General features: G+C 38.2%; 1 protein-coding gene across 1 annotated transcript in view; it reads left to right on the forward strand.

The window, feature by feature from the left end:
* The window catches only part of MAP9 (microtubule associated protein 9), a 46,918-nt gene that overhangs the window by 8,016 nt on the left and 24,046 nt on the right, over nt 1-14,856 (forward strand). Inside the window, exons 3-7 of the mRNA XM_079919666.1 lie at nt 2,896-3,518; nt 5,346-5,493; nt 6,230-6,314; nt 7,392-7,709; nt 13,766-13,995. Of these exons, the coding sequence (XP_079775792.1) occupies nt 5,419-5,493; nt 6,230-6,314; nt 7,392-7,709; nt 13,766-13,995 (708 nt within the window). The 5' untranslated portion in view covers nt 2,896-3,518; nt 5,346-5,418. The remainder of the gene's footprint in view (nt 1-2,895; nt 3,519-5,345; nt 5,494-6,229; nt 6,315-7,391; nt 7,710-13,765; nt 13,996-14,856) is intronic.

The raw sequence follows: 14,856 nt of genomic DNA on the forward strand, positions 1-14,856 counted from the left end.
TCTCCCAGTCTTTGGTATGTTCTCCCGTTCCTCCTAGTAGCTTGCAAAAATCCGTATGTTTTACCCAGCAGGATGCAAGCCTTGCAACAGTCTTAAAGGCATTCATTTCTAGTCACCCTAGGAAATTAACCTAAGTCCGTCTCTTCATTTAGCTGGAGATGCAAGAATATTGCTGAGCTCAGGAACAATTCACGAAGTCCTGCTTCCTTTGGGAATGATTTGTTTTGTTTTGTTTTTTTACAGAAAAAGTATATCATGCCTGAAATTCCTTTCCTCTCGCTTTCAGAAGACACATAGGATTACTGCACAGAACACAAGCCTGTTTAGGCAGTGGAAGTGCTTTCTCTCCAAGTCACCTTTGCACCTCTTAGCTGAATGCAGTTGTAAACTAACATGGGGAAAAAAATCGCACTGTAGGTACTTGTTTGAATTACAGCTTCTGAGTTCGAATTATGAGGAATCAGGCTTCTCTTGCTGTATTCATGTATGTCTGCTTAACAGCCCCAAAATACATACTGCTATATTTGACTAAAGATGGCCAGTGTAGTTCGTCATGTTTATCTTTCTTCAAGATTCTGATATTCACCTTCTATAAGCTTCTTGCTGTTCTTCTCCCACAAATCGGCCCTGGTATTGATTGATAAGTGCACTTGAATCTGGACTCTTTCTCCTATCCTCTGCCAACATAGGCATTCAATGTTTAATGCAAATATAATCTTTATCAGTTGACACCCAGAGGGATTTGCTTTTGTAACATACTTCTCAAGATGTTAGACACGTGCTGTATGTTTTCAACCAGCACTGCCTGTGAGTACAAGATCAATTTTCTCTAACTGCCCGTCAGAAGACTTAACAATTTGCCTGTTCTTGTGAAGGCAGGGAAATTTTGAAGAAGAGTCACTTTTCATTTGCTTCTTGATCTGGAAGTGGAGCTTCTCACTCCCCTCCTTGCCCCTCAGATAGAACAGTGTTAGCCTCCATATTCATAGACCATTTCCTCTGCTTAAAATCCCTCCTTATCTCCTAAATTCATTAATCAACTTGAATTCACTTTCTCTGTGAAAACTCTTTAGAACCTTCAGGAAGAATTTTTCTGTCTTCAGAGCTTCTTACTTTGTATTCCTATAGAGAAATTCTCACAGTGTACAGTCATTATGTGTTTACCCAGCCTTCTAGCTCTCTCTAGTCTACAGGATCCCCAGGCAGGGACGTAGTCTGCTTTACCCTTGGAACTCACCAAATCTGACCCAAAATGTTACGGGTATACTTACTTATTGAATGAATGAATGAAGGCAAAGTTTGGAAATGAAAAGAGTAGTAAACTCAAAAAAGTTTGCTAGGCAAATACTTCTGTGGTCAAATACATATTAGAAAAGTGAAATATAGAGAAAATGTTACATAAGCTACTGAAATTTTGTGTGTTGGAGTGTTTTCATTTTCTTGAGTATCCATGAGCTTTTATAGGAATGTTCCAAAAATTATTTTTCAGCTTTAAATGCTATTTGTTTATTCTTGATTTCATTCATTCAACAGTTATTTATTGCAAACTATACATCAGAAAACATCATGCTATTAATTCAGGTTTATATAATGTTGTTATTAACATTATTATACTGAAGCTACCTGAAAATATTAATAAAATGCATAATATTCTGCTGCTTAACATAATAGTGGAAAGACATTGTGCCTTAGGGCTTGTGAGAAATTAACTAGTTCAGGTTAACTGTCTTATTTACTATAGCTACGTATGGCATAGCTTTTATATCCTGTATTAATTATTTTGAATTAAGTTAAAAATAAAATCTAGTGGGTTCTGTAAAAAAAGATAGACTCTTTCCTTAAAGGCTCTTTTTATTAATATCTTTTTGAATTTTATTTTCTTAAGCTGTATCTAAGTGAAAACTATATTAGCCAAATGGATGAAAAAAATGAACAGAGCATTTTGAATGAATATAACTATTTCAACATAAGCAAATTAGTACTTCACATATAAGGAAAATGTGGACATTGTCCTTTCCTTGTGGACACAGGTACTATGATGGAATCATATTTGTTGATTAATAACTTATATGGGTCAGAAAGTTAACAGTATGTGGTGAATGAAAAATCTTTGATGCAGACATCCAAAAATGTTTGAAAACATCAAAGTTAAGCAAATGTTGATCAAACTGAGTTTTTCAAACAAGGACAAGTTACGCATAAACTGAATGTAGTATTTAAAAAATTGCACTGCACATAGTTAAAAGCATAGGCTGTTTTTTTACACTAAATTTCGTATTTCTTGTTATGCACATTTGGTTTTTCAACACATTGATTTATTAAACTTATATCTCAGTGTGATTTGTTTATAAATAATTGTTGAACAAGTGAAAATAAATTTCAGAGTCAGGGGAAAAATACCGGCAACAAGTTTAATTACTTGTCAGTGAATAATAACTGCATTCAGACAATTTAGGATTGAGCTTCTTTTAAATATAAAAAAAAGTAGAAATCCTTGTTATTTTAAAGTCTTTAAAGAAAAGTATTTGTTTAAGGATTACCTATCCTAATTAAGTGGTGTTGATTTTGATTACCTTATCAGCACACAGTCCTCTGCCTATTAGATAATTTTGTGGACTGGTTTGATTTTAGCCAGATTATCCACTGAGTACATATACAAAGCGGGGAACTTTACATTAAAGAAACACTCGGAATGGGTTTTCAGCTGTGTCGACAAGGGATGACTTCTATCCAGGCCCTTTGTGGCTGAGTTGCACAAAGAGAGTATCTAACATTGACAGAATGCAATCCCAGGCACTCTTCCAAGTATTCCATCTGCATGATTTCATTGAGTACTGACAGCAACGCTATTAAGGTGGCTATTAATATTATTATCTTTATTTATTTATTTTACAGAAGAGGAAACTGGGGTGTACAGACGTTAACTTGCACGATGTCACACGGACAGAGGGAGGTGCACCAGGATTCAAACGCGCAGTTTGACTCCTGAGCCTGCAAACGTCTCTGTCTTGCTATTCTGTCCCATCTGTCAGTGCACTAGTCCGTTAGTACACTACTACGATTCACAGAACTTCATGTCTGTAACAACTGTGGCAAAACGAACGATGGATGTGCTTTGTGCGGCTGAAGATCCTAACGCCACTGACAAGCGCCAGCTCTCAGCTCGCAGGTGGGAGCTGGACAGGTCCTGTCTCCTACGTAATGACTGAAGCACAGGCGGCCTATAAAGCACCCTTCTCCCCAGACCCACAGGGCTGATGTCATTTCCTTCGTCTGGGCGGTCGCACCAGTGACACGGCGGGCTGTAGGGCGGTGTTAGGTACCCGAGAGACCTGCGGCGCGGTATGTCACTTCCTCCCGGAGACGCTGTTTCCTAGCAACCGCTTCCCACCTGCGTTCTTAGTACCGCCTCCTCGCTCGCTGCAGAGTTGGTCTCAGAGAGCAGCCAGCCGCAGGCCCAGGAGAGGGGCCAACAGCTGGTTCCTCCGGTCGCGGGGAGACATCCGCAGGAATGCAGAGTGAGTACAGACCGCGGGACTTGGGGGTTGTGGAGAATCGGAGCGGAGGCGGCGCTCGGCTGTGCACCGACCTTCTAGCGGCGGGTGCTTGGTCGGCGACACGGGGCAGAGCGGGCAGGGACAGGGCGCCACCTGGCCGGGCCGGAGCAGTCCCCCGCCCCGCGCTGCTGAGCGCGGCGGAGAGGGTGAGCAGCCTCCGCCTGGAACACTGGAAACGTCCACAGGACCATTTAACAGAGATTTTAATGCAGTCCATCGCAGAAGCTTCCTTTTTTTTTTTTTTTTTTTTTTTTTCCCTCGGTACGCGGGCCTCTCACTGTTGTGGCCTCTCCCGTTGCGGAGCACAGGCTCCGGACGCGCAGGCTCAGTGGCCATGGCTCACGGGCCCAGCTGCTCCGCGGCATGTGGGATCTTCCCGGGCCGCGGCACGAACCCGTGTCCCCTGCATCGGCAGGCGGACTCTCAACCACTGCGCCACCAGGGAAGCCCTTCTTTTTGTTTTATCTAATAGTATTTCAACACTTGTGAGAGGGAAGAGTGGCTGGAAAAATATCACTATTTACAATCTTTTTCTTTCCCAGCACTGTATGTAAACTTTTTTAAAAAAATGGTGATGTTCTTAGTTATGTACACTAATTCCCCTACCTATGAACCTTCAAGTTGCGAACTTTAAAAGATTCGAACCTGCGTTCTCACGTCCAATCACGTACGTTAGTTCACGTGTATGGTGTACACTGTCACGTGTGTGCGTCCTCTACAAGTGGTTGTACTTTTGTGTACTTTACTGTACAGTACTGTATAGGGCACAGTAGTTCAGTATCTTTATTTCAAGCCCAGGATGCCCGGAAGCAAGAGGGTAGATAGAATTGAATGCAGCCAGGAAGCAGAACATGTGCCATCAACGTTAGGCGTGAGTGAAATTGCAGCTTGCCCTCCGTCTCCTATTGCTGACAATCCTTCAACTCTGCCATCTCCCACCTCCTCTCCCTCCTCCAGTCAGTAACTCTTCTTGCCTGTTCACCTGATGCCGGCGCCTATATGCTAGTTGTTGTACTGTACTACTGTTGGGTACCTAGGCTAAATTTGTTGGACTTACGAACAAATTGGACTTACAAACACAATCTCGGAATGGAACTCATTGGTATGTAGGGGACTTCTGTACTTCAGGGGTCCCCAACCCCAGGCCGCAGACCCCTGTTAGGAAACAGGAACCGGACCGCACAGCAGTGGGTGAACGGCGGGCGAGTGAGCGAAGCTTCATCTGCCGCCCCCCATCGCTCCCCATCGCTTGCATTACTGCCCGAACAATTCCCTCCACCCACCATCTGTGGAAAAATTGTCTTCCACGAAACTGGTCCCTGGTGCCAAAAAGGTTGGGGAACGTTGCTGTACTTTATGCTGACAGTCGTCTTCTTGGTAGCCTTTTAAATAAGTATGGCTGTTTTGTAGGCTATATTATACTTTTCGAATGGAAGAGAGGTGAAAAAGTTTCTATTTTAATTGGCAACAACCTATTGCACTCATTATTTAAATGAGTGCAATAATTGTAAAACTTATTTAGGATAATAAAATAATTGTAGAAATATTTTTGGATAACTTCAGTTTGAATTTTATTTTTCTGAAAACAAGTTTGATAGTAGAATTTGCTTTTTCTTTACAGAAACTCTGTTTACTACTCTGCTACTTAAAAGTGAAGATATAGCTCAATGTTCATATGATGCTTTTCTGGTTTTTGTTTGGCTTTGGGGGCAGGGAGGGAGTACTAAGTGTAGTAATGGAAATTCTCAAGCATGAAAAAAAGTCTGATTTGTTTTTTATATATTTCAGCCACCATGAGAGGTTGAATTATCCCTATCATTTATTAGCCATTTTATAAAATTAGAGAATTAAAATAAACACTATGTCTGATGAAGTTTTTAGCACAACTTTGGCATATACAAAGAGTCCAAAAGTCACCAAAAGAACTACTTTCCAGGTAAAGTATTTTTATTTTGAATAATTTTAAAAGGTAAACACTGTATTGGGAATATTGGACTTGAAAGTGCTTCTATTCAATACAACAGTCCTATGTAAAGCTGGAGTAAATATATGTTTCTTTTGAAATTTTTCAGATGATTGTATTTGGGCTCCAGTATTACCAACTCTTCTTTGTGTCTTTAAGACTACCAAACTAAACTCAATACTAGGTTCTTAGTATATTAAAAGTTAAATTAGCTTTTAAAAGTTGAATAGCAGCTTCTAATTGCCATTTTCATATAAAAAATGTTTCCCCCCCGCCCCGGTGTAACATTATAACATTTAGGCTTTCTATGTCCAGTCACTACAGTTTTGAACTCAGCCTCTAAATTTGCAGTATTGATTACATCTGTTAACAGCAATACACTGAAACAAAAGATCATAAAGAATACCAGTTTCTTCCATAATGCCAATTTATAATGAACCCTAAGTTGAGTCCTTCAATTCATTTGCTTGGTGTTGTCTGTCTTCTTTAATTTAACCCAAAGCTCCATGAGGAAAGGAATTGTCTGTGATGTTCTGCATTGAGTCTTAAGGGTTGGGTGCATGGCATAAGGTAGGCTTTCAGTGAATATCTGTTAAATGAATGAAACCTAAGTTTTAAGGCAGTTATTAAGCATTATTTGTTTAAAGAATTAATTCAATATATGAGACCTCCACATTTGGGTAGAAATTGATTTCAGTTCTCATTTCAGGATGAACTAATAAAAGCAATTACAGCTCGCTCAGCTAGACAAAGAAGTTCTGAATACTCAGATGACTTTGACAGTGATGAGATTGGTATGTGAGAACATGGGAAAGTAAACCACTTCTCTTATTTTTGCTTCTTTAGTTAGGTTTAGCCCAACCCTGAAAAAAAATCACTATGTTAAAATAATACCTATGAATTCACAGGTTTTAGATCTCCAACTTTTTAATGAATAAAAAGCCACTCTTAAATTTAAAGAAGTTGTATGATTGTCCTTGGTTTTTTTCTGAATGTGTGTATGAAAATAAAATTTAACTGACAGCAGATTTGCTTGTTTGTGGTAAACCATATTGGAGATAACAAGTTCATCTTTAAGATCAACCCTATGAGGAAATAACTAGGGCCCATAGAACTAAACTTTGTGCACGTTAGGATCACTTTTATAATGCTTTTTATAAATCAAGGGTTTTTTGGCTATGAAAGGGAATCAGTTTAAAAAACCCAATATATCAGTACTGTATGGTTAATTTGGTTTCTTTTGATTATGTAAAATATTAATATTTTACATTTCAGGATAAATATACAAAATTCTAAACTTGAAATTCAATGTTTTATACTTTCAGTGAATAACTCTCAATGTTCTCTGTAAAAGTAATCAGAACAATAGTTAAATCATTGCTTTATAGTTCGGTTAAGCATTCTTTATTATTCTTCTCATAGTAAAATCTAATACTGTGGTATGGATGGAATTGCATTTCCAGAATTTTTATGAAAAAACATTATTAGCAAATTCTTCCATTTACAAATATTGTTGGTTTTATGAAGTTTTTGAAAAACAAAAGAAAAGCTTTACAGTCCAAAATCTAATTTAAATGTCCCTGGCTGATTATTACTTTGAAGAAATTTTGAAGGAGTTTTCTCAGAGCAAGCACAGTGCTTGGCTTGACAAACTATTCATACTCGATAAGTATGTTTTGAATAAATTAATGAAACTGAAATTTTTATTTTATTTTATTTAAAACCTGCCAAAGTTCGCTGTTTTTTAGGGCTGCAAATCTATTCACAGTTGTAAATTCATTTCCAGTCTTTAAGGTAATCTTTTTGATTGATGTAATCTTTAAAACTTTAAAATACACTATTGAAAATATTTTTTCTCTTCTGTTTTTCAGTTTCCTTAGGTGATTTTTCTGACACCTCAGTAGATGAAAATTCAGTTAAGAAAAAGATTAATGATTTTCATATATCAGATGATGAAGAAAAGAATTCTCCGAAACTGTCTTTTTTGAAAACCAAGAAATCAATCAATGATGTAAGGAAAGATGAGCCAGTAGTCTCTATCAAAAATGATGAGATGGCACCTGATGGTGGTAAAGGCATGATTGTAAATCCCTTATCTGAATCTCAAAATAAACAACAAGAAGTTGAAAAAGAGAAAATTAAAATGGAAACGAAACCTAGAATTCTTCCAATCAAAAGCGCATCTTCAGGTAATTTGTTAGGTTACTGTAATTGCATTTCTTGAAAATTTATTTTAAGATAATCACAAAATACTTTTATATGGTAGCTAATAGATTTTTTAAATCATTTATTTATTTATTATTTATATTTGGCTGCGTTGGGTCTTCGTTGCCGCTCACAGGCTTTCTCTAGTTGTGGAGAGCAGGGGCTACTCTTCGTTGCAGTGCACAGGCTTCTCATTGCAGTGGCTTCTCTTGTTGTGGAGCATGGGTTCTAGGCGCGCGGGCTTCAGTAGTTGTGCTGCATGGGTTCAGTAGCTGTGGCTCACGGGCTTTAGAGCACAGGCTCAGTAGTTGTGGTGCATGGGCTTAGTTGCTCCGTGGCATGTGGGATCTTCCCAGACCAGGGATCGAACCCGTGTCCCCCACATTGGCAGGCGGATTCTTAACCGCTGCATATGGTGGCTAGTAGATATTTAAGAAAAAAAAAATCAGACTTAACCTTTCAATTTTACAGATATAAATAAAAATAATAGAACCGTAGAGAAAAACCGTAATTCTGATGTCCAGTTGTACGTTCAGTTTTATATCTCTGCTAGTGCCTGATAGCTGGCCAAAGTACCTTCAGTTATCCACAGCTGTGGCTCCAAAGCTCCTGGGTCCAACCTTGCTTAGGCCTGTGAGCTCCAATTTTGTTTTTAGCAGTGAAACTACAATGGAATCCTTTCTAATCCATTTCACACTCCAGACATCAGGGTTATAGCAGCATTGGGGCTAGTCCTTAAAACAATAATCATTTCCATACAGCCATTTGCCAGAATATTTGTTTGGCATTTGTATATTTGAAGGGGGTGGTGGGGGTAGGTGTTGTTGCTGTCATTGTTTAAGCCTCCAGATTTTCCTTAAGAAAAGAGAATCTCCATTTGGTTTCTCTGTTCCTCAGGAAAATCCACTAAAACTCAATTTTCTGTGGGGATATTCCTGGTGTGATTACAGTAGTTTCTTCACAGTTCTACTGAGCTCTGTGCGTAGTGCAGCAGAGATGGAGTGAAGCAGGCACCAACTGCTGTGACATCCCCTGGGCTGTCACGCAGAAACAAGGGCATAGAAGTTTAAGGATTTGGAGTCTTCCAGTCTTTTTATGTTCTATAGAAAAAATAGTAGTTGATGCTAACCTTCACAAAAACCTCTTTCCTTCATATCATCATTAAATATGGTACTGGTAAGTATTTCATACTTTACATAATAGCACTGGTAACCTTAGGCAAAGCTATATTTCAGACACTCCTTTTTCCACCCCCACAATTCCTTCCACTTTCAAATGAGGAGAAGATACAAGCAAGCAGGGATACTAGGGGAAAAGCTACTGCAAGTTAGTTATGTGTGACCTCAGCCGTAGGGTAAGCCTCACTGTCTTCATGAGGAGGGGGAGGAAACCTGCTCTCCTTTCCTACAGAATTGTTTTAAGAATCTACTGAAGTATATCTCAAACTATAAACTTCTACAAAAGTGTAAGCACAAGGCCTAATGAAACACAATTAACTTGCTAAAATGTACCTTCCCAGTGTACTGAGTAAAATCAAAAATGGAGAGAAGGGAAATGTAATCAAAGAGTGAATAATCCATTACATCACCATTTCCCAAAGTATGTTCCACAGTTTGTTCATTGGTATTGAGGGGAAAACACAGAGTTATAGGAATTTTAAACCAATTTCTTTATGAACTTCTTGGAACTGTTAATAAAGACATATGCACGGTGAATCTTCAGGAAAGAATATGCAGTGTTTCCTAGTCTTAGTTGAGTTTAAAAACCCATTTTTATGGATTACGTTTATCCTATTTGTCCTGATTCTAAAAAGCTTTTCATTAGGTTAATAAGAAAATGTGAGCATATTATAGAAGCTAAAAATTAGTCTGATATAGATAGAAGTATATAATTAGAACTTTATGGTAGATAATCAGCAATAATCCACCCATTTAATATCTTTTTTAAAACCTGTGACAAATTATAAAATAACTAGAGAAATACTGTATTTTGACCACAAGATAGCTCAGGATTCTAAATGTGCAATACTGTATTTTTAAACAATCATTAACCATTTGCAATTCAGTATATGTAGGATAAAAAAATTACCAAAACAAGTAATCATTTACATTTGATTGTAAAATAAAACATTTTGATAATGTAGAGATGTATTTTTTTTTCTTTCTGAAAACTTGATGATGCTTCTGGAAGTGGAATTTTGGTGTAAAATATATTAAAATCATTATTCCTAGGTTATTCAAGTTGAAGAAAAAACTTGAGGCTGCTGGTTAGTGCCTGGCATGTAGAATTCATTAAGTATTTGAATGTTTAAATGAATAATTCATTCATTAAAGAAGGAAAGTGGTTAATGAGCTTAGCTTTATCCTTCTCTAAATTTTTAGACTTTTTTTTCTTATAGAGTTTAGAACTTAATATTTTTAATGTGAGATATTGCTGAGTATCACTTAATGCTTTATAAAAATATTAGAACCTGAAAGTTTCCTTTGTTCTTGCTTGTCTGCTGTAACTAGTACAATAATCAAACTCTTTCACTTTTATCAGATAGTGGTCACATTGGTAGTGATTGTAGAAAGTAATTTTTACAGGTTATGCTGTTTTTATTTTAACTTTAAAGCAGGAGAACCTTGACTACATTAGCATTGGAGTCTGGGTGCTCCTGCTTTAATCCCACAAACTAGAGTTTATGACTATGGGCACATGACCTCTTTGTTCCTCATTTTATTTACCTGTAAAATGGAGACAAATTTGAACCACCACTAGGGGTTTGAGGCAATTAAATTAAATTCATGTATTTGAAGTGCTTAGAGCAATCTTGGCATAAATTAAGTACTCTATAAATGCTTTTACTATTCATTTTATTATTCAGCATTTGTTCATAAGCAGATCATCTTATTTATCCCACATATTTATTGTGGGTACGATATGTTTCACTGTTACAAGCACTGTGATAGTAGCTATCACTGTGGCATTACAAAGACTTAGTACCAATCCTCCAATACTGTCTTAGGCCGTTCGGGCTGCTGTAACTGAATACCACAGACTGGGTAGATTATCACCAACAGAAACCTATTTCTTACAGTTCTGGAGGCTGGAAGTCTGAAATCACAGGGCTCACATGGTTGGATAGGGCCCTCTTCCGGGTTGCAGGCTTCTCATTGTATCTTTATGTGGTGCAAAGGGCAAAGGAACTTTGTAGAGCATTATTTTAAGGGCATTAATCCCATTCATGAAGATTTTACCCTCATGACTTAGTCACCTTCCAAAGGCCTCACCTCCTAATACGTCACTTTTGGGGTTAAGATTTCAACATAAGAATTGGGTGGAGACACAAACATTCAGACCATAGCAAAGACTTTACAATTTGGTGGGAAGGTGTATAAAAGGTATAGTAAGAACACAGGAAAGTGGGCATCTAAATTTACCTGAGGGCATCAGGGAAGGCTTCCTAGAGGAGCTGGTGTCAATAGCTATAACTGACAAATAATAATACCTGTAGTCAGGACTCTCAGATGCAAATGACCCAATTCAAACATCAGTGGAAAGAGTTTATCCCTGTGTTGAGCATGGATGTCAGAAGTCCTTGCTTTAGGTGTGATTAAGTGTAGAGAATCGGTATTTCTATATCATCAGGATTCTCTCTTTTTACTTTTGTCCTCCCTCCCTGACCCTCTCATTCTCTTCTCCTGCACTGTCACTGCCCCATTAATTCCATCCCTTGGTCCATTTTTCTGTCATTTGGTTTCTTTGTCTCAGACAGCCCTTCACTTGGCAGCAGAGAATGCCACTAGTGGTCTCTAAATCACATCCTTCCAACTCCATGGCCTTAAAGGCATATCCACCAACTCCAAGTAGAAAAATCCTGACCTCCTGACGGCCTGCTGTGGTCAGGGGAAATGAAGTTTCTGTGATAAGCTGCACAGGAAGGAGAGGGCTACATCACATGCCCATCATTCTCACTGAGGTATGGAGGAGATATTTATTAACCCACAGAATCACATGGATACAAAGGAAGAGAGGCTACCCAAAAAGAAAACAGGAGTGGTGGACAAACCAGAACAGGAAATGTCTATACAATCATTGATATTCATTGAGCACTTCCCATGTGTCAGGCACTGTGTTGTGTGCTTTGTATGTATTATCTTACTCAAGTCCCATGAGAACTTTAGCAAATCTTAGCTAATTCTACCTATAGGAAAACTGGGGTGTGTGACGGTTATCTGATTCGTGTAAGTTTACAATGCTAATAAGTGTCAGAACAAGATTCAAATATGAAATATCTGAAATAGGCAACCCCATACAGAGACTGGGTAGAATGGTGGTTATGAGGGGCTGGAGGGAGAGAGAAATGGGAGTTGCTAGTCAACAGATGTAAAGTTTCAGTTATGCAAGATGAATAAGTTTTAGAGCTCTGCCTTTTGGCATTGTGCCTTTAGTTAATAATACTGTAATATGCACTTGAAAATTTGTTAAGAGGGTGGATCTCCTATTAAGTGTTATTACCACAATAAAAAAAAAAAAGACTCAAAACCAGGCATTATACAATATTCTGCTTAAACTGAGGTTCCAAAGACAGGCAAGCATTTTTCAGGAGGAGAAACAGGAAGTGGACATCCTAGGCAGAGGGAGAGCTTGGGTGGCAAGCTCTGGTGGCAGGAGGCATGTGGCACAGCTGCAGAAGGACAGTGAGCCCAGCATTTCAGGACAGATTACTAAGTGGGTGTGTCAGTGATGAGGCAGCACAGGTAGCCAGAGACAAAACCATGAAACATTTTATATTGTTCAGAGTCAATGAGCTTTTTATTCTGTAAGACTGGCTGATGGGGAGCCATTGAAAAATTTTGTGGAGAGGAGTGATGTGATCTGATTTGTGTTTTATAAATATCACTGAGGCAGTAATCTAGGCAAGAGTGGATGAGGAACTGAGAGTGGGGATGTAGAAAGTGGGATAAATGAGAGAGAAATTTAGCAAGTAGAATGGATAGGGTATTGTGATTCTTTGGATTTTGAGGGAGGAATCTAAGATGACTCTTGGATTTTGGATTGGACATTTGACCAGAGTTTAGGACATACCTAAAATTGGTAATGAAACATTTATAGTGGTTCCAATTACCTATGGTTGTAGAATCTTCTAGCAGGATTTATAACTCGACTTATAGATAAAAAGGATAAAGGTATTAATTAGTTCAGTTTTGAAGTTTCATCAGAAGAATACATTGGTAGAACAATGGAGAGATGGATATGTATAACAGGTAAAATTTAGGGAAAAGTTCATGGAAAATGTTTCTTATCATGTTTTGAGGGCTGGAAGTATACCAGCATTAGATTATTGTTTTAAACTTAGAAGTGATGAAATAGTAACTGAGAAATTTTAATAACTGCTGGAGAGGTTTTATGGACTCAGAGAACAGCAGCTCACAAGTTATCCAGTTGTCTGTTCCTCCTTCCAGGGACATTTGGCTCTTCTACTCCCTGTACTGACATCATCTTTATACTTGTAACAGCACTTACCTTTGTCTTATAATTTTATTTGTTCAGAATCGGCTCCTTTCCCAACCTCTAAAATCCTTGGACAGGGCCATTGCCAGTGTCTTGATTCTGAGGTCCATTAATGTGAGTGATGTGTATGGGGCCTGGCAGCAGATACTCAATAAAGGTTTTGATGGATGAACTGCCTCATTTTATAAAGGCTGAAACTGAAGCAGTTTGGTTTTGTTTGTTAAAAAAAAAAATTTTTTTAATACTATGAGAGTTGATGAGTTTACTCACAAAAATGAAGTATACTAGTTACTTCCAGGATGGCAGCCATTAAAAAAAAATTATTTGATTATGAACTATCGCCTACTTGTACTTTCTGGAGTTCTGTGTAGAGAAGGGTGTGGGCTTCTTCTAGACTCTCCAGGATAGAAAGCCAAGGTGCTTGGGCACAGGAGGGAAGTGTGGTGGCACCTGCGGTGTAGGAGAAGCCATTGGCATTTTAAAAATGTATTTTTTAGTGTATTAAATTTTATTTAATGCATTAAAACATTGTATTTTTCTGCAGAAAATAACAGCAGCCTTGAAGCAGACAACCACTTTAAGCCTTCACCTCGGCCAAGGAGCATGTTGAAAAAGCACAGCCACAGGGAGGAGAAAGACAGGCTAGGAGAAGACAAAGACACTGCCCTCCATGAAGAATTAGAGGCATATTCTGCACCTTCATTCCTCCTGAGGCTGAATGGCAGACAACCAGAAGCTGAGAAAAATGCATTCTCTGAAAACCTTGACCCTGAGGTTAGCGCTACTGCTAAACTGTGTTTCTAATTCAGGTTTTTGCATCTGATTATGAGAGAAAGAATATTTGTGTGTGAGCGTGCATGTGTGTGTGTGTTACATGATTTCTTCAGCAATTGATAAGGAAATAATTTTAAGTTTTTAAAAATATATTATATTTTATTGGATCTAAAACTCAATTGTAAGATACAGCAAAAATACAGCATTATTTTATGTACTGCTAAGAAAGAAGAAAACTGCTAAACTGTAACATATGATGCATCCAATTTCAGAGAAAGTAAAATGTGAAAAAAACTTGCCTTTTTGAATCTATGCAACACTTTAATTGCAAGAGTTTTTATTTACATATCTTTGAATTGTATAATTTATGGCCAATGTCATTTTATTCATTTGGTTTTAATCACTCAACAAATGTGTAATGAATGTTCACGGCACAGTCCTATATTTTTTGGGATATACCAGAAGGGATGTAGATGTGATCCTTCAGGACTTCATCAGGAGTTTACTGTGTATTGTTATTAGGGAAGAACACTTGGCCGCCTGTCTTTACATTTCACTATGGTTAGAGAAGTTCCACCTCACATTTCAGAAGGGATAAGTATGGGAAGAACATTCCTCCTCCACAATCTGCTTGAGCAGATCAGAGAAAAGGAACTAAACAGTACTGGCTAAGCTTCTTTCTTCTTCTCCTGACTCCTCTGTGTTACTGATGTGAGAAAAGATCTGCTCCCTGGGAGGTGGTACAAAGGCAGACAGAGGAAGTCCTTTGTATCACAACTAAACAGAAGAATCTCTCCAATTCAGGTCAGAAGTATGAGCACAGTAGGCTCTGAGTCCACTCTTATCCTGTAGGTTAGCTTT

This window comes from Stenella coeruleoalba (assembly GCF_951394435.1).
Source record: "Stenella coeruleoalba genome assembly, chromosome: 4".
NCBI classification, from domain to species: Eukaryota; Metazoa; Chordata; class Mammalia; order Artiodactyla; family Delphinidae; genus Stenella; species Stenella coeruleoalba.